Source organism: Pelecanus crispus, chromosome Z, assembly GCF_030463565.1.
Source record: "Pelecanus crispus isolate bPelCri1 chromosome Z, bPelCri1.pri, whole genome shotgun sequence".
Taxonomy (NCBI): Eukaryota; Metazoa; Chordata; class Aves; order Pelecaniformes; family Pelecanidae; genus Pelecanus; species Pelecanus crispus.
Window position 1 is genome coordinate 11,153,907 of NC_134676.1, and position 22,815 is coordinate 11,176,721.

Consider the following 22,815-nt stretch of genomic DNA (forward strand, 5'->3'; position numbering starts at 1 on the left):
GCCTGCTTTGGCACCCAGGGGTGCAAGCGGGTGGGGGAGGCGCCCGCCTGGCCCCAACGAGGTAGTTTGGAGTGCCCGGCATGGTGCCCTCCATCTCCCTGCCCCCCAGCTGGGGACCCCAGTGTCCGGGCTGTCTTTGGTAGTGGGGTGCACTGCTGGGCCTCCCTGCCCTGTCCCCACCAACAAGCTCCTCCCAGTGCACAAGCCCCACCCTGATATTAAGCCCCACCCCAGCCCTACCCCAATAAGCTTCACCCCCACCTAACCACCCATCACATTTCACCCCCACCAGTCCCACCAGTTTCCCCAGTATCTGCCCCCCCAGGGTGACCCCCCTGAGTTGGGGACTGGGGGGGCTGAGATGCCACCACCCTGGGGTGGCCAGGGGGTACCCAGGACCCTGGGGGTGCCTCAGGGTGGGGGCAGCGAGCCGAAGCAGCATGGGAAGGCTGTGTCAGGGGGTCTGCAGTGGGTAGGGGGTGCAGTATATAGGGGATGCAGTGTATAGGGACTAGTGTTTGCACTGAGGGTGTGCACAGGTGATGTAACGTGGGCACCAAGGGTGCGTATCAGGGATGCAGCGTGTAAGGGATGCAGCGTATGCATCAGAAGTGTGTATAAGGAACACAGTGTGCATAGAGATATGTATAGGGGAGACAGGATGTAAGAGATGCAGTGTGTGCAGTGAGTGTGGCAATGTGAAGGATGCAGTGTGCGCAGTGAGGTGTGTATAGGGGCTGCAGTGCATGTGCTGAGGGGGGTATTGGGGCCACAGTGTGTGCATTGAGGTGTGTGTAGGGGCTGCAGTGTGTTGGGGATGCAGCATGCGGGGCCCGGGGGTGCCCCAGGCAGCAGGAGCTGTACAGGGGGGTCACCTGGGGCAGCGCCTGGGAAGGATGGTGCGTGTGTCGGAGGGCACGTGCGAGGAAGAGGTCCCACACGCAGGGGTTAGGGATGAAAAGGGCCCATGGGGGTGCCCACAGCCTTGCACAGACACAGCTCAGTATTGCAGCAAGAGGCACCTTCGCCGTCCCCCATCCCACCTTGGTGGCCCAGCTGGGTCCCACGGCTCAGCCCCTCAGGCCCTGGGGACCCCCAGCTGCTTTCAGGGTGGGGGGGCATATCCCCTATGGCGAGGTGCTGGCAGGAGTGTGGCTGTGCGAGGGGGCTGGGAGCAGTGGGTTGGGGACAGGCACGGGGTTCATCCGGCTCTGAGCGCTCCCTCCACCGGGTGCCGGGGGGGCCGGGGGCCGGCGGGCGAACAGGACGCCTGGGGAGCAAGAGCAAGGGGGTTAGGGCAAGCACAGGGGTGGGGGCTCCGCTTGCCTGGCCCCCAGCACCCAGGCCAGAGGGGGTGGGACCAGCATCCCGGGGAGCTCCAGCCCACCCCATCACCCTCGGTGCCTCCCCTGGCCCAGCCACCCTCACCCGCATGGGGCAGCCCCCAGGATGGCCCAGGGCCATTTGGCCGACAGCCCCCACGTGCTGATCAGGCCTGACCTTTCCAGCTCGTTAAATATTTAAGTCCTGAAGGAAAAGCCATCAATTTTAATTGGGGGTGTCTCAGCAGGGGAGGCAGGGAACTGGGGAGCATGGGGTGAACTGCTTAGCCAGGTAGGTGCACATCAGCACCCCAAAGAAGCCTCTGCTCCAGCAAAGCAGCCCAACATCTTCCCCTGCACCCAACACCATGCTCTGCAACCAGTCAATGCCTGCACCCATCAGAGACCTTCTGGGCACACCAGCATCGCAGTGACCCCAAATCCAAGCCCTGCCGGCAGGACCTGTGGTGGGGGACAACCCCAGGTGCCTTTTTGCACTTCTCAGCCCAAGTCTGTCCATCCATCCGTCCGTCCATCCATCCATCCCCCACTATGGCCCTTCATTGCTAGCCCCTTCTGGGGGCCAATTTCCATCCTCGTTGACTCCCTCCTTCTCCTGCCCCCTCTCCCCAGGCCCTGCCACTTCATTACGATGGATTTTATAGTAAAGACATCAGATTGAAGGAAGGACTTGCTGGCCAGGCAGTGGCTATAAGTTATTGGATTTCCCGGCCGCAATTACACGGGCCAAGCGGCCCTTCTATTTACCTGTGTAGACAACTCCATTTATTTCTATTGACATGTTGATACTGCTAATGCCATTGGTGGACAGGTTCAATGCGGTCTCCTGTCTGTCATCTGGGGAAAGGAAATACCAATATGAGCGTTAAGAGAAACAGAAACAAGAACCTGCCCGAGAGAGAAGCAGGGCCCCAGCCTTTCTGGGCATCCGTGCTCCTCTCCAAGCCGCTGCTGCTCCCTCCTGGGGTGTCAGGGGATGGGGTGACCCAAGCTGAGGTGTTGCATCTCACTACCTCGGCTGGAGATCTTGACATTCATGGGGAACTGGGAGGCCACGGCCAGGAGGTTGTGCTGCAGCGCGTGTTGCACCAGCCGCTGCTGCTCCTCTGCTGTCAGGGCCACCTTCTTCTCCGGCGGCTCCCCAGTCTCCAGCTTCTCCCGCAGCTGCTCCAGCACCACTGCCTGCGAGGCAGCTGCTGCCTGGGCCGCTGCGAGATGGTGGCTGGCCAGGCCAACTGGGATAGCGATGCGCCCTGGCACTGCTGCCGCCAGCACGCCGTCCTCTGCAACGACCGAGAGACCTCAGCAGGTCCCCCCATCACCACCCCATCTCACCATCCCCAGCCCGTGCCACCTCCATCCTGCTGGCATGGAGTGGGGTGGGCCACCACCCCCAGCATCTGGGCTTGGCCCTCCTCCAAAGCCAGGAGAAATAAACCTTTCTCAGTCCCAGAGTGGGACTAAAGGAACAAAATGGTTCCTATTTTCCCCAAGGAAAAAGGGCAAGAGCAGACAGGGAACATCCCTGCTGCCGGAGTAGCATCTGTCCCTGGGGAGAAACACCCACCATGGGGCACGTGTATGTCCTCACCCACCTTTCTTAACAGCGTGCACTTGGCCGAGCTGGCCACAGCCGTGTGTGGAGATGCTAAGAGCTGGCAGAGGCATTTTGGGGGAGCCCAGCAGGGTTGGGGTGCCGGCTGGCGAGTAGTTGAAGAGCGCCGTGCCAAAACTCTGCCTCCGCCCCTCCCGACGGTTGCTGTCAATGGCGGCTTGGAGCTCCCCAGGAGAGCTGAGTGCCCGCTTCTCACATTCGTAGGGGTACAGGTACTTCATGTATCTGCACAGGGAGAGAGCAAGGATGAGACCCAGCATCACGCACCTCCCAGCCAGCCCTGTGCTGAGCAGGGACCAGGGCGAGGATAGCATCTGGGAAGGGGCAGAGCCCTCCATCCCCCTTTGGGACACCCCGTGCCACAGCCCGGTGGGTGATCTGGGACATCCAAGCCAGTGGGTGCCCCAGGGTGGGTGCCCCCCACCCGCCGCCACCGCCGGCTGCTCACTGCGTGCGGAGGGTGAAGGCAGCGCTGGTGATGGAGGTAGGTAGGTTGAGGCCCTTGGTGATCTCCCGCCAGATCTTCTTGTTGATGACTTCGACCAGGCCACCCTTGTCCGTCACCAGTCGGTACAGTGTGTATAGGTCCAGCACTTGCTTGGCCATGATAGGGATGCGGTTCACGGGTGTCCCTTCCGGCCGCACATGGAAGAGAGAGAAGTGTGTGGGGTGAGCCCATGGGGACCTGCACTCCCTGGGGACATGGCCCCCACTTTGTCCCCATGCCACTGCAGGTACCAGCTGCCCCTTAAGAGGAGACGCGTCTCTCCGTGCCCGGGTGAGCACCCACGGGCACAGGGGGTGCAGAGGGGACCCCAGGGTGCCTGGGAGAGCAGTACCGTGCCTGTGAGCGGGGCAGACCCCAGCATGCTGGCACAGGGTCCCCATCGATGGAGCTGTCAGTGGGGCCAGGTATGGTCTCAGCTGGGATGTGGGGGCACAGTGGGATGGGCAAACTGCCTCCTCCAGAGCCCCTTAGGAAGGGTCATCCTCCCACAACTCCAAGAGCTCCCTACAGAGCATCTCCCCCCAAAATCTCTCAAAGCATCCTAGAAGAACTCTCTCTGTAACCCACTTTCAGAGCCCCATAAAGAGAGACCCCATCCAAAATTTATAAAGGGACTCACCCTATAACCTTCTCTGAAGAGGGACTTCCCCCATAGCCCTTCTGGAGGGACTAACCCTATAACCTCCCTAAAGAGAGGTTTTCTCCCTTAAAAATCCCCCTCTGAGCCCCATAGAGAGAGACTCCCCCAAGAGTCCCCAGAGAGACTCCCCACCCCACAGATCCCCCCAGCAGACCCCCAACTACTTAAAGGCCTTCAGTGCCACCCCTCAAGAGACCTGACTCCAAACCCCCTTCAAGTGCCCTCAGTAGAGACCCTGACCCCTGGTCCCCCAGCATCACCCCACCACCAAGCCCATGGGGTGAGGGGACATAGGGTCACCATGATCCCAGCATGGACCAGCACTGTCCCCACAGCCACCGGCTCTGTTTACAACCCCCTCCCCACTTTTGCAGTACCCCCAAATAGCCCCACAGCCTTGCTCTGCCCCATGGTGCCTCGGGACAATGGTCCAGGCAGCGGCTGGGGGCTGCAGCAGGGCAAGGAGAGACAAGCATCCCATCCCATTCCATCCCGTCCTGTCCCATCCCACCCCATATTTATTCCTCCTGCGGGGCGGCGGGGCGCGGGTGGTATCGGAAAGCCATCCATTTGGCTGGGGGAGGCTGTCACAGCCGCGCTTCGCCCCTCAAACGAAGCCGTCACTCACCGCCATCCTCCAGCATCCCTAATTTATGGCCCCGATATTGGCTCGGCTTCTTCACATAAGCCTGAAAAATGAGCTCTTTTTATTCCTTTACTGAGTTCATTTAACTTTTTTTTTTTTGTGTGTCTGTGTTGTTCGCCCGGTTCGGAAGGGGGAGAGGAGTTTATCCTCCTGGGAAAATGGCAGAGATATTGACTCGATACCTGCCGGCGGTCCCTCGCCGTCCCTGCCCAGGGACTGCTGACACCAGCCCCATCACCTCAGAGGGGGGGCCCAATTCGAGGGCTCCCCATCGCCCCAACATGCCAATGAGTTTGTGGGGTCTCAGCCCATGGGCTTCTTTTCTCTTCCCCCCTCCCCGGCCATGACGGCTAATGAAAGCGACTCGCCATTAATCTCGGGGCTGCGCGGGGCGGGCGGCTGGTGCCCATCCTGCTGACAAAGGGACCTGTCTGCATCCCTGCAGAGTGATGGCCCCGGCCCTGGCCAGGGCAAGCAGCACAAAAGCCCGGGGAGGTGATGTGGCCATTGTGGTTCTGCAATTAGCTCCTTGATTGATTAATGGTCCCGTGTTATTGGCAGGGCCCTCAGCTTGGCGGGGGGGGGACACAGAGGGCCCCTGCAGACCCCCAGTGAGCCAAAGCGGAAATAGCCCCCCTACCTCCCAGCTCACCATTTTTGAGGGTGCCACGGAGGTTGGGGCACAGGGATGAGGTGCCCCACTGCCTGCACCCCATGTCTGATGATACCATCACCCCCATCTCATCGCTGCTCCCCCAGATCCCTTCCAGCAGTCACCCCCATGTGCCACTGGGGCTGGGTGATCTGCCCCGTGCCATGGGGTCCCCAATGTCCCCCCTCAATGGGGCTGTCCCCAACCCATATTTCAGTCCTGCTAATTTTCCACTCCACTGACAAATGCCCTGACAGGCAGGAGGGGGGACACAGCCCTTTTCATGAGGGGTCACCCCTCAGGCATCAATCCACCCCGGCCCACCGCCACCTCAGGGACAGAGCCTGGGGGTCTCAGTCCCCTACCCATGCACCCTGGGTGCCCCAGCAGCACCTGTGCTGGCTCATGGGTGCTGCTTCTCAGCCAGCTCCAAATGACCCCCGGGATGCTGTCCCTGCCCCGCAGCCCCCCTGCCCCCTTTCTCTTTGCTACCTTGCCCCAAAATCACCCACACCTCCAACAGGTGCACACAAACCTGCATCTGCACACCTACACTCGCACCCCTGCATGTGTACACCCGCACTCACACCCCTGCACCGCACACCCACCTGCCCTCCCCGGGGGGATGCCACCCGCTCGGGGAGGCATGGGACAGAGGGGACAGGATTGGGACAGCCGGACATGGAGGGATGAAGAGCAGCGTTGACAGAGAAGCATCAGGCTCCCTCCCTCCTCCCTGCACCACCAGGCACTTGCTTAATTAGGCCCGGCCCCAATGGTGAGGGAGTTAATTAGCTCTGGAGAGAGAGATAATGAAGCCACAGAAAAGCCCATGAATCTTGCAGCTGATGGATGCTGGGGGGCCGAGGCAGCACTGATGCTCCCACTTGCTCCCCACAGCCCTGCAGCAGGGTCAGGGGGACCGGGGGCACCCATGGGACAGTACCCAGCCCCCCCTGCTGCCTCCAGCTGGGTGCCAGCATGGGCCTGATGGCCCTGTGCACCACAGCCCCAAGTGAAATGAGTTTGTGGGGTCTCAGCCCAACCCAAAAGTTGATCACTGCTGCCCCGTGAGTGAGTGGGCACCTCATCACCCTTTCCATGGGCACGACTTGGGGGTGACTGCCCCTTTCTGCCCACTCTCGCCCCACACACAGCCAGACCTGCTGCTCCTGCACTCCCCCCCCCCAGCCTTCCCCTGTTAATTAGCTCGGCATTAACCTCTGCCTGGGGTTTACTGGCTATTGAGCGGCATGTTCATTAATCCACACACCGGCAAAAGGCTCTAATTAATACAGCCGGCCACACACCCGCGCTCGGCAACTTTTAATTGTCGCAGGCCCGGCTGGGGAGGGCGAAGGTTAAAGCATTTATCGAGTCCCTGGGAGCCGGCTTGGACCCCCATGGCGATAGCAAAGATTTCCAATGCGGCTGGGCCAGCTGGAGAGCCCTTAACCCCTGGGAGCCCGGCACCACCCAGGTAGCTGACCCCACTCCTGCAGCTTCGTGGGCATCGCCTAGAGGTGCCAGTAATGGGCATCCTCACCGGGCACTGCTTTTGGGGAGCACTAACCAGCACCACTAATGGGCACTGCTGTGGGCATCCCCACCAGGCATCACCAAAAGGCCCTGCAAACGGGCACTGCTAATGGGCATCATTAACGGGTGTTGCTAATGGTTGTCACCAAGGAATATGCTAACGGGCATCCCCACCGGGCACTGATAGTGGGCATCCCAGCTGGGCATCGCTAATGGGCATCACTAACAGGCATCACCAGCCCCAGCTCAGGGTCGGGGGGGGGCCCAGGGAAGCCCCTCTGGCCAGCAGGCAACCCGGGGAGGGGGGCTCTGCCTGGGGCTATGGGGGCAAATCGACTGAGTGCAAGTTTATCCATGTGCATGCATGTAGGAGATGGTGGGACAAGGCCCTGCAGGACATGCCTGGGGGGGCTTGCAGAGACCTGCAGCAGCTCGGTGCCTGAGTGGGCCATGCCATGAGTCCCCCCAGGCAGCTGGGCCACGGGTGCCAGTGGCATCCACCCCAGCCACCCACCTTTACCTCTCTTCTGCATGAAACCGAAGAGGTCATCAAGGAACTCCTTGCGTTTCGGGTCCTCATCCAGTTCGTAGAGCTGGGGGCGGGAGAGAAAGGGGTCAGCACCGCCGGCACACATGGGTGGGCGAGGCAGAGGGGGTCAATGCCAGGATCAGGGCCCCTGCCTGTGCCAGGACCCAGCATCACCCCTGGCGCCGCTTGCCCTCTCTGCCAGCAATGAGAGGCTCTCCCTGCCCCATGGACAGGATCCCCCGGCACACCCTCCATGCTGGCAGTGCTGGGCTCTCCCCATGCCTGGGAGCTGGCACTGGCTCCCCATGCACCACTGTTTTACAGCCTTGCTGCAGAAACACTGCATCGGTGCCTCAGTTTCTCTGCCCCTCTCCTTGCTAGGCAGAGGAACGACAGCGTTTCAGCCCAGCAAGATGATGTCAATGTAGACAGAGCAGCAGCAAATCCCAGGCCCCTGGGCAGGTCCCTGGGACTGGGATGCTTAGCCCTGCTCTGGCTCAGCAGCCTTCTGGCACTGCCCAGTGCCAGTGTTCACCAGGCCCCAGCACAGGATCAGCATTCTCATCTGCAGGGACACGCATCCACCCGTGTAGTGGAGATGCTGGTCCCTTCTAGGGGCAGGGTGAGCTGGCAGGCCATGGCGCTGGGTGCCGGTGAGGGAGCTGCGAGCGCTGGGGCTCCCCGACTCGATCGGGGTGACAGGGCTATCGATGACCTGGTAAGGATGGCCTGAGCCGTGTCACCGCAAAACGGGACGTGATCGATGGCCAGGGACAGCGTGAAGCACCTCCACAAAGGAACACGCAGCCAAATCCCCCTCCCTCAGCTGGGCACGGTGACCCCAACAGCCATCTGCCCTGGCCGGGCATGGGGACCCCAAATCCATCTCCCTCAGCTGCACATGGGGACCAGGGTGTGAGCATGGCAGCGACACATCCTGCAAGGCACAAGGACTTCCCACAGTGGGTGTGTGTGCGCAAAGCCAGATAAGCGTGCACTGTGTGCGAGTGCACAAGCACAAAAGCATGAGTGCAGCGTCATGTGTGCACCGACACTGGTGCTTGTGTGTCCCAGCAAGTTTGTGGGTGCACTGATGCATGTGCAAGCCAGTGAGCATGCATGCAGTTGCACAGACACACACGTATGGCTGTGTGGACGCAGTTCTGGATACACGGACACAACCCGCCCGGCTGAGCTGACGGATGGCACTGGGGAGGCGAGTGCAGCCCCTACGCCAGGGACACGAAGCGCTGGCTCCGTGCAAAAGCCAGGGCTCGCTTGATTCCAGCACAGTGCCTGGGTGACCATGACGAATGGGAGCCCGCCAGATCGATGGCCCAGCAGTAAAAGTCAGAGCACATGAAGGAAAAATTAGCACCAATCGAAGGCGCTATAGACACCAATTCCTCCCAGCGAGCCTGGTAAGAATTTAAAGCCATTGAAAAGAAACAAAACTCAGCAGTCCAGAATGGATTTCCAAAACATATACAAAGAAATGCAAGCTAGAAAACAAAGTCAGGCACAAAATAGAGTCGTTTAAAAAACAATTGTGCTGGGAAAGGCCGTTAAAAACCAATAGAAAGGGAGCAGCCCCCCGCCACACAGCACATCATTCACTGGGCAGATAAAGGGAGCTGGGCTGTGAGGATGTGTCAGGCTCCGGGGACACGAGGATGCGGGGATGGGGGGATGCAGGGATGTGATAGGGATATATCAATTCAGGGATATGGGGATGCAGGGATGTGGGGATGCAGGGACTTGGGAGACATGGAGAGGTGGGGATGCAGGGATGGGGGGACATGGGGACACACAGGGATGCGGGGATGCAGAGATGCTCCTACAGACATCCCACAGTTCCCATCGCTGGACAGACACATCTAACACAGGCCTTCATCTAGCCCATGGGTGCCAGCTGCCTGTCCCTTGTCTAACAGATGGGTGCTAACTGCCTGTCCCTAACCTAGTCTATGGGTGCTACTGCCAGTCTCCCACTGCAGCCATGGTGCTGACTGCCTGGCTCTGAGCTGCTCCATGGTGCTCCATCCCTGCCCCTTCCTTGCCCTCTGGGTGCCACTTACCCATCCCTTCCTTGCAGCAGGGTGCTCTCAGGGTGCCCCAACCCCTGGGTGCCAGCACCCTGTCCCTTCCCTCCACCATGGTGCTTCCTGCCCCACTCTGTGCCCCCTCCCCATCGTCTGCCCTTTCCCAGGAGCTCTTTGAGCCATCAATTTAAGGTAACCAGGTCAGGCTCGGAGCAGAGCTCCAGGGGACTTGCTTTGATTCCTGCCCGGGGAAGGCTGGGTGAGCCAGGCTTTGCCTGCACTTCCCTGCTTGTCCCTGCCTGCAGCAGGGCTGCGACCCTCACCACTCCACACCAAGCCCGTTTCTACCCGCTGTGATCTCCTGGCTTGTCAAAGCAGAAGCAAACCCCCCAAAACTGGCAACCACTGCCCATCCCACTGCAGGGCAAAGCCACCGCCTTCCCAGGGCGTCAACCCAGTGGGTGGGCTCCTGCACCCACGCCTCCGCCGGGCCCTCGGGTGCCACTCGTGTTTATCCTCGCACCAAAGCAGGCAGGATCCCACCTGGCGTGTGTTGCCAATGCCTCCAGCCCCCAAAACAGGTGTGACCTCCAAGCGCCAGTATCTATTTTTCCACCATTTATTGACCTCCAACCTTTTATCTGTCGGGCACTGAGATGCAAAAACACATTACATCAAACAGGGAGCAAAGGTCAGCTTTTAAGCAGAGACAAGAGCGGAGCTCAGTAACAGGGGACCCACTGGCAGGTTCCTTGGGTGTGCCGGGGATGTACCAGGCATCCCATGAGATTTGGGGATGCTCAGGCTGGAAAGGAGGTGGTTTTGGGGGACTCCTGCTGATCGGTGTGGGGTGGGTCCCAGCCAAGGCTGGCTATGGGATCCAGGTGTCACAGCTTCACAGGAGTGGCACAGGGGTGGCATGGCGGGTGGCATGGCGGGTGGCATGGGTTGTGGCATGGGTGGTGGTCTGCCACAGGAGGGACCCCCAGACAGCCCCAGCCCCGAGGAAGGAGCCAACTCCATCCCTTACCCAGGGCTCCTGGCCCTGCCACTTGCCCTCCTCCTCATCCTGCAGGTTGGGCACCATGGTGCCTTCCTTTCTTGCTCGGGGATGGACCATCTGCGGTAGATCACAACCCCCCCAGGGTCACACACAATCCCTGCGGGGACACACACACCTCTTGTGGGTATACACAACCCCACATGGGCCGACACAACCCCTCATGGATGTGCACAAGCCCATGCAAGCATACACAACTCTACCCAGGCATGCACAACCCTGTACGGGCTTGCACAACCCCACAGGAGTGTGCACAAACTTGTGTGGGTACATGACACCCACAAACCCTCATGGGCACACACAGCTCCACACAAGCATGTGCACAACCCTGTACATGCACGCACATCCCACCCCCTCCCCGCCCGGGGCACATGCAAGCTTGCATGGGCACGTACAACCCTCCACAAACATGCACAAACCTGCATTGGTGTGCAAAACACTGCATGGGTGCACAGAACGTCACGTGAGTGTGCACAACCCTGTACACGCACACACAACCCATACAAGCACAAATCCCTACACAGGCACATACAACTATGTCTGGATGCACATAGCCTCCTACAGGCATGCACAATCCCAGGTGGGCAGGCACAACCCGGGGTGAGCATACACAGCCTTTCATGGGTGCACACAATTCTGCACAAGCATGCACAACCCCATACCTGCATGCACAGCCCTGCATGGGCACGCGCTCTAAATGTGCATGCACAACCCCAGACGGACATGCACAACCTCACTTGTGCATGCACAACCCCAGATGGGCACACACTGCCCCAGACCAGCATGCACAACCCCATACGTGCATGCACAACCCCATACGGACAAGCACAACCCCATACAGGTGCACACAATCCCAGACGTGCTACAACCCCAGATGGGCATGCACAACCTAGACAGGCATGCACAACCCCAGATGGTCACACACAACCCCAGTCAGGCACGCACAGCCCCATATGGGCACACACAGCCCCATACACGCATGCACAACCCCAAACAGGAACACCCCCCCGGATGGACAACCCCCACCCCAAAGGGGCACACACCACCCCAGAGCATCCCATGCACCTCGGAGCAGCGGGGCAGGCCTTGCCCGGGGGCAGCTGTGCAATGTGAGCAGCGGCTCCTGCTTGCCGTGACCTATGAGCAAGGACCCTTTTAATCGTGTTTGTATTGATATAATTAGTAACTCATTTAACGCCATCGATGTAACTATATTCCTCTATAAACAGAAGTATTAAACTGTCAAGCCTGGGGATCGATATCCCGCCAGTGCACAGCGCAGCTCCGCTCTGCCGACCTCGGGGACCCCATCCACAGTGCTTGGCCCCCCAAAAGCCATGGCACACCCAGCAGTGCCCCACCTCCACCCTGCACCGCCACTTGGGTGCTGGTGCAGGGCCAGAGCAGGGTGTCCTCGTCCCCACCCTACCCTGGGTGCAGCACCGGGGACCCTGATCCCTCCCATCATCCCATTGCCATGGCGACATCTTTATTCCTTAAGGGATGGGGATAACGGGGCTTGTCGGGCAGGTTAAAGGTCAGCGGGTCGAACATGGTTTATTAAAGGGACGTGAATAGACCTTGTGCCTCCCCCTCCTCCTCACCGTGATTAACTAACACTGTTAGCACCTCTCACTCACCCGGGAGATGCCTCTCCCGGAGTGGCACAGGGCTTGTAGGACTGGAGCTGGGGTCGCCCATACCCCATAGCCCAGCTGATCCCCTAGACAGAGGAAGTATGCAGTGAGGTGCTAAGCCACCCCCCAGGCATCTCCAGGCTGTCCTGCCCCAGCGAGCTACCCCCATGCCCCCCGCTAAGTCCTGCTGCCAAGGGAAGCGATCGCAGCGGGACCCCACACAGTCCCCGCTCAGCTGCCACCTCCCGCTGGCAGCGAGGGGTCAGATCGGCAACCAGGATTTAATCCACTTAATATGAGCCGTATCGATCCTGGACCCTGCTTGGCTCCCCCCCCCAACCCCCGCCTTGCTTCCCCCCCCTTCAACCCCGAGCCGCTTAATATGCACCACATTGATTAGCCGCACTAATTTTTCCATCTGGCTGCTGTTCATGCAGGGAGCTCAGGCGATGCTCATCTCCGCACACCCCACCAGCCCCCTGGGGTGCAGCCACACACCACGGGCGGCCGACTGCTTGTGGGCTATTTTGCAGTCCTTACACCCCTCCGAAGCATCACTGTCACCTCTGAGCTGGGGTTCCCTGGCTCCTTCCCCAGGGACATGGTGCACGGCCGGGCACTCGGACACTGGGTGTCCCCCCACTCCATGTCCTGATGGCATGGGGGGATGGCAAAGCTGTCAGTGCCTCAGTTTACCCCTCAGGCTTGCAGCCACAGGGACTAGCTATTCCCAGTGGTGCACAGCCCCGTGCACCCCAGGGTGCAGGGACCCCAATAACAGCCACAGCCCCACCACCACTCCCCCCACCGTGGTGCACACACAAGGGCGCTGAGAGCTCACGGGTCCACCCCCCCGTCCCTGGAGCTGGGGGGCAGCTTGCTCCCCGCCGGGCACAAACCACCCCCTGACCTTGCGAGCCACCACTCGCCTCCGCCGCCAGCCGTTAATAAGTTAATGGTTACGGGATGGCTTTGCCTGGACACTGGCTGCATTCGAAGGTGCTGCTGGCTCTTGAGGGGGGGCTGCTCCCCTGACCCCGCAACCCCAGTGCCAGGGTGCTCACTCGCCCCAACATCCCCAGCCTCAGCGGTCACTCCACCGGTGTGGCTGGACACCCCCGTACAGAGCCGTCTCCCAGCGCCACGGCTCCCCCTCAAAGCCTTTCATCATGCTTAATATTTAACGGCGCTTTATAGAGCAGCAGGTTTAATCAGCGCTGATAATGCGGCGGATCCAGCAGGTCATTAAAACCCCCCTCCCCGCCGCGGCGGGCACCGCCGCTCCTGGGAGAGCTGCCTGCTGCAAACATTAACCTGGCTTCGCACAAGGTGAGGGACTGTTTGCTGGCGGTGCTGGCCTTGGGACAGGAGCACCCCCACCTGCAGCCCGACCCCGGGGTGACGGGGGGGCTTGCAGGGTCCCCAGCCTCTTCCTCAACCCATTTTGCAGAAGGAGAAACTGAGGCACAGGGTGCCAGCATGGCTTGCCCAAGAGTTGGAGGCATGTGTCTGGAGGAAATGTGCTGCATGGTGCCACCGTGGGCACTGTCTGCAGCTCCATCCTGCTGTCCTACTGTCCTGCATCCGTCTGTCTGGGGGCTGTGGTGCAGGGGGGGGGGGGGGGGGGGGGGGGGCGCTCCCGGCTCCCAGCAAGCATGCGTTCCCCGTGCTCAGCCCCTTGTTACTTGTTCATGGCTGAACAGGCAGGGAGTCAATGAGGGGATTTGTTCGGGTTAACCTCCCTGACCCGCCAGCGCTTGCCACGCCACCGCCTCCCCCTCCATCCTTGCTTTCCTCTCCATCCCTGCCTCCCCCTCGATCCCTCCCTCACTGCCTCCTGGAGCCGGGGGACCCCCCTCCAGCACCAGCACCACCCCAGGTGTCCTCCAAGGGACATGCATGCACACACCAAGGCGTGTGCTTGCACACATGGGGGTCTGCACATGCACACACCCGCTATAGGGCTGGGTGAGTATGGTGGTGCACACCTCGGGGAGCTGCGCACATGCCTGGAATGTGTGTGGGTGCTCGATGACCCACCCCCCGTGCACCTCTGGCCCCATACCCTTCCTCTGGCTGCTTTGAAGGGACGATGGGGGAGGAAGGGCTGGTGGCAACCCCAGCGCCCCGAGACTCCGGCCCCGGCCTCTGCCACCGGAAGAGCTGCCGAACCAGAAAGGGCGTCTGGGGCTGCTGCTCCCTCCCACTCCACCACCAGACACGGGATGTGGACACTGGATCCGGGATGGAGCAATCCTGAGCTGCAGCCTACAGTGGGGGAACGTGGCCCCACCAATGTGGGCATCCCCAGTGGGTGCCCTGTGCCCCAGGGGACAGGTCACCACAGCCCCCACGTACAGTGCCCAGCACGCTTGCTCTGTGCATGCTCACACACCCAGCACACCCCCACCTGCATGCTCACACAGTCTCCAGCTTGCTCTGCACACACACACATCATGTGCATGGTCTCCTTGCACACGCTCACCTCCAGACATGCTCTCCTTGGGCAAACACGACCCCATGCATGGCCACACAGCCCCTATACGTGCTATTCCTCTGCACACACAGCCCCCCGTGCATGCTCATACATCATGCTCATACATACATAGAAAATTAACTCTATCCCAGCCGAAACCAGGACACCTACACACTCTTCCCGTGCACACAGACTGCCTGTGCCCATTTATCCACCGCCTTTACATGCTCTCCCTGTGCATACCCACACACCCCGTGCACACTTACACACCTCCTATACCCACTCTCCTTTTGCACACACATTCTGTGCACTCACACATCCCCTATACACTTTCCCTGTGCACACATACACACCCGCTGTTCATGCTCACACATCACCTATGCATTCCCCCTGTGCACATACACACACATCCTGTGCACACATATGCAATCCCTATACACACCCACACATACCTTGTGCATGCTCATGCATTCCCTATACACTCTATCCCTGGTGCACACTCACGCACCTCCTATACACACTGTCCCCTGTGCACATTGACCCCCAAGCACACCTGAGCTCTATCCCACACCCCCATGCAGCTGCAAACCCCCATGGCCACTCCATGGGACCAGATCCCACCTCCCTGGAGCCACAGCCCTGCCCAACCTGCTGCCTGCACCGGGGATTTAACTCCATTATTAACCCAATTAGAGGATTAGCAGAGGCCCAAGTTGGCGAGGGGGTGCATCCCCCCCAAACTCCCCACTCACATCCAATTCCGGGGTGGCAGCTGGGGAGGGAGCGGGGGGCAGCCGCGGGGTGGGGGCTCCTGCCTGTGCTCCTCTCCCACCCACAGCGCCTTTATTCTCACACCCTTGATTAGTTTTTACACCTCCTCTTTGGAGCCCCCGATCCCAAGCCTTCAGGACCCTCTGATAGGGAGATGGTGTCGCAGCAGCTGCTGAGGCTCTCAGTATCCCTCAGACTGCAGTGGGGCTGGGAAGGGCCCTGGAGGGCAGCAGGGCGGGCAGGGGGATGACACCCACCAGGACTCAGGTGCTCAGCACCGTGGGCTGAGGCAAGGGGTACATGGGTGGTTGTGGAGGGAGGCTCAGCCCCCAAACCCTGCCCCAAACACCCATGGGTCCATATGGCTCCATATGGCTCCATATGTGGAGACACTGGTCCATGCATGCGCAGGAGTGCCCATACATGCTGGGACATTACGCATGTTCCTTTACATATACACAGGTGTGTTCAGACACACATGGGCACACCATACACACATGGACACACACAGTGCCATACACACCCCTACACACAACACACATGGGGCCATACACACTTGGCTGGGTCCATACACACCTGGACACTCATACAGGTCCATAAATACATACCAGCAGTCACATGGGTTCATACACACTCGAGCACTTATACGGATCCCTACACATACATAGGGTCTCCCAGGGATCCCTACACATGTGGACACTCGTATGGGTGCACACGCATCAGCACTCACACAGGTTCAGACACACACGGGCATACTCCTACACTTATATGGGCATTTATATGGATCCATACACTCACATTGGTCCCTATGTGCACACACGCTCACAACACCTCTGTAGGCACTCCCAGCTGTACCCCAGCAGCCCCCCGCTCCTGCCCTGTGCCCCTGCACTCGTGCTGGGCTGCCGGAGCTGCCGGACCTGCTGCTGCCGGGGATTAGCAGGCTGACCCTTGCCACCACCACCTCCCTGCTGCAGGTGGTCCTGGCCCCGGGGGCAGAGCTCTGCCTGCAGGTTTGCTGGTGAGAAGCCTCCAGGCAGCTGTGGACAGGGGCAAACACCACATCCACCACCCCCCTGCCTCTGCAGTGTAACCAGAGATCCTCTAATTTAGCCCTGGGAGCCCTGCGGTTGTTGCTCCTGCACCTGGGTTGAAGATGCACTGGAGGTGTGGCAGGGGGCTGGTGCAGGGAAACCACCTCCCTGTCCCCGGGGTCCCCCTCCTGAGCTGCCTCCTTTCCCTGGCAGGCCAGGGACAACCCTGCAGGAGAAAGCAATGGGGATGGAAGCAGGAAGGTGTGCACCGCAGGCCCTTGCCACCCTATTTTGGGATGACCCTGAGGCATGGGGAGGAGGTCCGTGGCACAAGAATGGATACAGCCAACTCAGAGGGCTTTCCTCCAGCCTTTGATACAAGCACATGGGTTCACAGCCGGCAAGCTCCCCCTAAATGCATGTAAAGGGCAGGTGGGTGCAAGAGGTGACTGCCAGCATCAGGGACAGACAGGGCAGGAGCAGCACCACGGTGAGAGGAGGAACAGACACACCAGGGTTGGCCGAGGATGATGGCAAACAGCTGCTGGCAAAGCCAGCCATGCCCAGATTAACTGCTGAAGCTACCAGACACCCGAGAGTCCCCAAAGGGCTGGCTGGAGCTCACCCCCCCCCCCCCGCCAGCTGCTCCTGGGCAGGGAGGAAGGGGCTCTGGGGGGGTCCTGATCCCCCAACCACAACCAGATGTGTCTGACCACCTGGCGGGCAGGGCAATCCCCTGCCAGCAAATGCTCCGCTGCCAGAGAGCTGGGCACAAAACCCAGATGTTTGAGTCCCTCCTGCCCAGAGCCTTCCCATAGTGCCACCTCTGGGAAGAGCCAAGGGATGGAGAAGGAAGCCCCTGGGTCCTGGCACTGTTCTTCCATTACCTGGAGGAAACCAGGGCACCTGTCCTCGCATGTGTGCAAGGCTCCCTGGGAGGGAAAACTGAATTCATGGGGCTGAGCTGGCACCAGCAATGCCAGGCTCTTCCCAGTGCCCTCCAAGTCAAACGTGTGATGCAGCACCGCAGCATCGCAACTTGGTGGTGTCCCCATCCCCGGGGAAGGCGGGGGGTTCATGGGTAGAGCATGGTCACACCCCGCTTGGTGCCCCCTGCCCTGGGGCTGGGGCTCCCTTGCAGTGCTGGGTGCAGGAGACCTCCCAGACCTTTGCCCAGGTCTCTACCCATGCGTCCTTATCAAGTGTACATAGACCGGCGCCGGGGGCTGATGCAAGAGGCAGGGGTGAGGGGGTCTTACAACCCTGTAACATCAGAGTAGCCCTCCCAGATCAGAGCAAAGGTCCCACCAGCCCCCCTAAACTGGTGCCTTAGGAAACATATAAAACCAGGGCAAACACATGAGATATTTCCCCAAAATGCTCCCCTGGGCGAAGCAGTGTTTGCCTATTAACCTTCAATGGGTTTCTCCACCACAACCGACATCATCCTCTGCTCCCATTTCTAGCACCACTATGCTGCATGGAAAACCCCCGTGGCTAGTCCTGCACCCACCACCCACCCCATTCCCATCAGGGCCCCTGCTTGCTGCAGAGCGCCTGGGAAGCGGCTCCCTGCCCACCCTCCACAAACCGGCCTGGATTTGGGGGCCCCTGTTCACTCATTCGTCCCCTCCACCCAGGAGGATGACAGCAAGGACAGACCCTGAGACCCATCCTGGGTGATGCCAGTGGTGCTGTGCGAGGATGGGGCAGCTCCAAGCAGGGGGTTCCGCTGGGAGACAGAGCCTCAGCCGCCCCGGGGTTTCTCTCTGGCTCCAGAACCCCCATGCCCCACATACCGGTGCCCAGGCAGCTTGTGAGCAGGCACACGCTGCCCTCCGTGTCCCACAGCAACGCAGCCCAGTCCCTGGGAAACCTCCAAAAGCTGGAGCATGGCCACCCTCCCCGCTCAGCCCCTGCCGAGAGCAGAGAACCTGTTCCCCAGGCTGGGTGAGGCACAGCCCTGCAGCCTGGGGAGGGACGGGGGTGAGGGGGGTGACACACATGTCTCTCCCAGGCAGGGGTATGTCCCCTCCCAGATTATCACAGGGGAGGGACAGGAGTGACAGCCACCCTGCAGACCCCAAGGCAAGCCGGCACCACAGCCTGCCCCAAACTGCCACCCCATACAGGGCAGCACCACACAAAGTCAGGGCAGGGCTGGTCCCGGTAGCTCCTTTCCCTCTCCCTCTCCCATCCCGTGTAAGCCACCCAGAGGCGATTGATCCCCTTGTCCCTGTGCACCCAGGGGGCATGGAACGTAAGGGACATCCCACTGTCCCCCAGGCTGGCTGGGACATGCCACCAAGTGGGAAACCCACATGTGGGTCTCTGGAGCAGGGACCCATTGCCTTTCCCATCAGGGTTGGAGAAAGAAAAGAGCAAACAAGCAAGGAGCCAGCTCTCATCCCAGGAAGCAGCGGCAGGATTTATCCCCCCACACCGACCTCCCCTGCTATCCATCTCCCTGGTATTCCCACCACGCTGCCGGCTTTGCTCCTGCCCTGGATGGGGGAGCGTGGACAGCCCGAGCCAGGGCAGGGCGTGAGGCTGAAGGATGAGAAATGCCGGGGATGCTTTCTCTGCATATAGCCTCCCAGGCCCGGGAGGGAGGAGCTGCTTCCCACCTCCCGGCTGACCCTGGGAACCGGACAGTCAGCCTTTTTCTGTGCAGCGGGGTGTAACGTAACACTTCCCGGACGAGACATTCGGCCTATGCAGCGCACCCACCCCGGCCCTCCCCAGGTTGCTTTCGAGGCAGCGTCCAGTGCTGGCAGCCTCCCCAGGCACGGCTGTGGGACGCACGCTGCCTGTGCCCTGACTGCACCCGTACCTGCTGCCTCGCAGGCGAGTGCCCAGGGGTGTCAGCCCTGGCCCCTCTGAATAACACTGCATCGTGCAATCTTGAAACAGGAAAGGCAGCAGCATGGCCCCACGGCACCCAAAAGTTGGGTCCCTGCTGCTGTCCCCATCCCCTCCTGCCAGTGCCACTTTGGCTGAGCCAGTATGTCCTCTCGTCCCACTGTCCCAAGCAGTGCCATCCTAAAAAGCCACACACCAGCTGTGCAGGGACACCTCTGCCCACTCTGTCCCCTCGCCGCATCCTCCCTGTCACCTACCGTGCCACCAGCATCACCCCTCTCTCCCCCTACGATGAAGCTGTACACACGGGGAGCGCAAACCTGACCTGGCACTGTGCAATCCACTCTCACACCCGTGCTCACACCTGTGCACAGAGCAGCACCCGCCACATGTGAACCAGGGCTTGCACAACACAGCATGGACAGGATCCACACATGGGGGCACATTATTAAAAACACCGAGGCCTTTTCTCCACCCTATATACGAGCCCCAGGAGCCCTGTCCCTGTGCCAGATCTCCGTGGCACAGGGGTCTCCCCTATGTCCGTCAGGAGTGAGGTGACAGGGTTGATGTGCTGCTCCCTCCAGCCAATGTAAGAAATCAATGAGCGGCATCAACCAGCTGTAATACATGCCGGCCCTCGTGGAGACACGGAGGAGCTCGGCTCTGCAGCCCGCCCGCTCCTTGGGGTGACCACACACCAGAGCCCTCGCCCTTGTCTGTCTCCGCAAAACCTCCACAGACAGGGGTCATGCCATTTTGCCCGTCATGGAAAGCACCAGGGATGGAGCATGCATGGGTCAGGGTGGGCACAGGGAGGTGCCTGGATGCTAGGCACCCTGTCATGCTGGGGGCCTGGGGGCAGGCATAGGGAACATGGGGGAGGTGGGAGACATGAGGCAGGAGTGGGAGGGGGCTTGGTGGCAGGGAGAAGGGGAGCACATGAGGATGCCTCTTGGGGTGGGACAGGGCTCAGGGGCAGTGAGTAGCATTTAGGGGGTACCCATTTGGGGCAGGATGGGGGTCCGGGACAGGGGTATTGGGTTGCACTGACTGTGCTTGCCTGGGGTGCAGCTTGAGGGCAGTGGAAGGGGACTGGAGGGTTCCCAGTTAGGGTGGCATGGTGATAATGTCTGAGGGTAATGGGGGGTACTGGGAATGTCAGCTTAGCGTGGGACTGGGATGGGCCTTGTGGCAGGGGGTTTGCCCCTTTAGGGTGGGATACTGACAGGGTTTGGGGGCAGTGGAGGGCATAAACAGCGTCCATTCAGGGAGGGCTGAACCTCGAGTTTGGGGGCTGTGGGGGGACACGGGGGATGTCCCCCTGGAGCGGCCGGTGCCGGTGCACTGGGGCGGCAGATGCCTCCTACCTGCTTGAACTGCTCCTCGTAGGTCCACTCGTGGTGCGGGGGGGGCGGCGGGTCGCGGGGCTCCCCTTCCTCCTCCTCCTCCTCCTCCTCCTCTTCCTCCTCCTCCTCCTCCTCCTCCCCCTCCCCCGCGGCGGCGGGCGGCGGGCGCGGGCCGGGGGCCGGGCGGCGGCGGGGAGCGGCGGGCGGCGGCCCGGGGCCGGGGCCGGGCTCCAGCGGGGGCCGTCGGGGAGCGCCGTCGGGGCCGCGGGCCAGGCGGGCCGCCTGCTGCCGCTGCAGGCTCTCCATCACCGCCGCCAAGCGCAGCCCCCCCGCCGCCCCCGGCCCCCGCGGCGGGGCGGCCGGCTGCGGGCACAGGGCACGGCCTCAGCGCCGCCGCCGCCGGAGGAGGAGGAGGGAGGGGAGGAAGCACCCCGCACCCCACCCGCTCTTCCTCCCCCCCCCACCCCCCGCCGCCGCTCCCGGGGGCCCTGCCCAAAAGTTGGCCGCGGAGCCGCCGCCGCACCGGGCGCGGCACCCGCCGCCGGAGGGGCTGCCTCCCCCGCCGGGACCACCCGGCACCCTCCCCGCTCCCACCGGGCACCCTGCCCTGCCGGGGACCCGGCCCTCCGGGACCTCATCCCCGCTCCTTCGGGGGACGCCCTCCCCGCTCCCACCGGGAACAGGTCCGACCCGGGAGCCCCGTCGCTGTCTTGCGGGGAGCCCTGCTCCTCGGTCCTCGGGGGACCCGTGTCCTGCTGGGACCCCCCGCCCCGGTCCCACCGGAGACCTCCGCCCCGACGGTCCCACCGGGGACCGCCTCCTACCGAACCCCCCCCGCCCCGGCCCCGCCGGGGACCCCGTCCCGGTCCCGCCGGAGATCCCCCCTCGGTCCCACCGAGCGCCCTGTCCTCCCGGGACCCTCCTCCCGTTCCCCCCCGGGGACCCCCCATCCCGCTCCCTGCCCGATCCTGTCCCGCCGGGGGTGCCCCCACCCCGCACCCCCGCGCCACCGGGGCCCCTCCGCTCCGTCCCGTCGCGGTGCGGCCGCGCCGGCCCTCACCAGGGCGGGTTTGGCTGCCAGGCTGGGGTTTTCCACCATGCCGCCGGCTCCGAGCGCCGCCCGGGGCTCGCCCCGCCGTCCCGGGGGGCACGGCCGGCTGCTCCGCCCGGTCCCGGCCCGCCGCTCACATGGCGCCGCGCCCGCCGATATTTCTTTTATTCCGCAGCAGATGAGGGTGGGTGGGATTTTTCCCTCTTTTCTTTCTTTCTCTTTCTTCTTTTTTTTTTTTTTTTTTTTTTTTTTTGCAACAAGTGGCAGGCAGGCAGCAACACCCCTCCCCGCTCCCATTTGCTAGCGCACGTCAAGGGAGTCATCTGGGGAGGGCCGGGCTTGCGGCAGCCCCGGGGGATCGCCCCGGGACCGGCCCGCCGAGAGCCGGCCCGGGGCAGCCCTGCGCGGGGCCGCGGGAGGGGATGGGGCCGGGGGCGCAGGGGCTGGGCGGGCCGCAGTGTGTGTGTCTGTTTGTCTGTCTGTGCCTCTGTCTGTGTGTGTGTGTGTGTGGGCAGGGCGTGCATGCATGGAGGTGCTGGGAGAGGGGAGTGCACAGGGGGTGGGTGTGCAGGGGGTCCAGGTATGCATACATATATGTGTGGGGAGAGGGGAGCATGTAGGAGGGGTGTACAAGGGATCTGTGCAGCTGTGCAAGCGGGTGCTGCGCCCGTTGCACACACATACAGAATGGTCTGCGTACGTATAGACAACCCATGTGTGCTGGGAGACGCATGAGCATGTGTGTTTATGCAGCAGGTCTGTGCTGGCGTGCGTAAGTGTGTGCACGCTGGGCGAGCTGAGCATGCACCACATGCGTGTGTGCAGAGTGTCTGAGCACACGTACATCTGTGCATGCCGGTAGAGGTGAGCGCATTCCATGTGTGTGTGCAGGGGAGCCTGTGCACACCCATGGGGAGTGTGCCCTGTACGCATATGCGCTGTATAGGTGTGTGTGTGCACACTGCCTTTAAGGTGTGCATATGCCTGGGGAGAGTGGAGGACGTGCACACAGTGCACAGAACTGTTTGCATGCACGTGCATATGTGCAGCTGTGTGTGCTG

General features: G+C 61.6%; 1 protein-coding gene across 1 annotated transcript; it reads right to left on the reverse strand.

Moving 5' to 3' along the window:
• Positions 1-1,127: 1,127 nt before the first annotated feature.
• On the reverse strand, positions 1,128-21,802 carry ARID3C (AT-rich interaction domain 3C). The gene is made up of 8 exons (XM_075726939.1): positions 21,764-21,802; positions 20,725-21,066; positions 7,464-7,536; positions 3,407-3,590; positions 2,939-3,183; positions 2,357-2,626; positions 2,091-2,180; positions 1,128-1,270 (listed from the first exon to the last, which is right to left on the reverse strand). Exons 1-8 carry the CDS (start codon positions 21,800-21,802, stop codon positions 1,128-1,130), a joined length of 1,386 nt encoding a protein of 461 aa, XP_075583054.1.
• Positions 21,803-22,815: the final 1,013 nt, after the last annotated feature.

Excerpts from the sequence above, each read along its gene's own strand:
- ARID3C (XM_075726939.1), bottom strand. The coding sequence starts at position 21,802 with ATGGTGGAAAACCCCAGCCTGGCAGCCAAACCCGCCCTG. Across the intron at positions 7,537-20,724 it reads ACGAGGAGCAGTTCAAGCAG|CTCTACGAACTGGATGAGGA; the intron begins GTAGGAGGCATC and ends TCCCGCCCCCAG. Across the intron at positions 2,181-2,356 it reads TGTCAAGATCTCCAGCCGAG|ATGACAGACAGGAGACCGCA; the intron begins GTAGTGAGATGC and ends TCCTTTCCCCAG.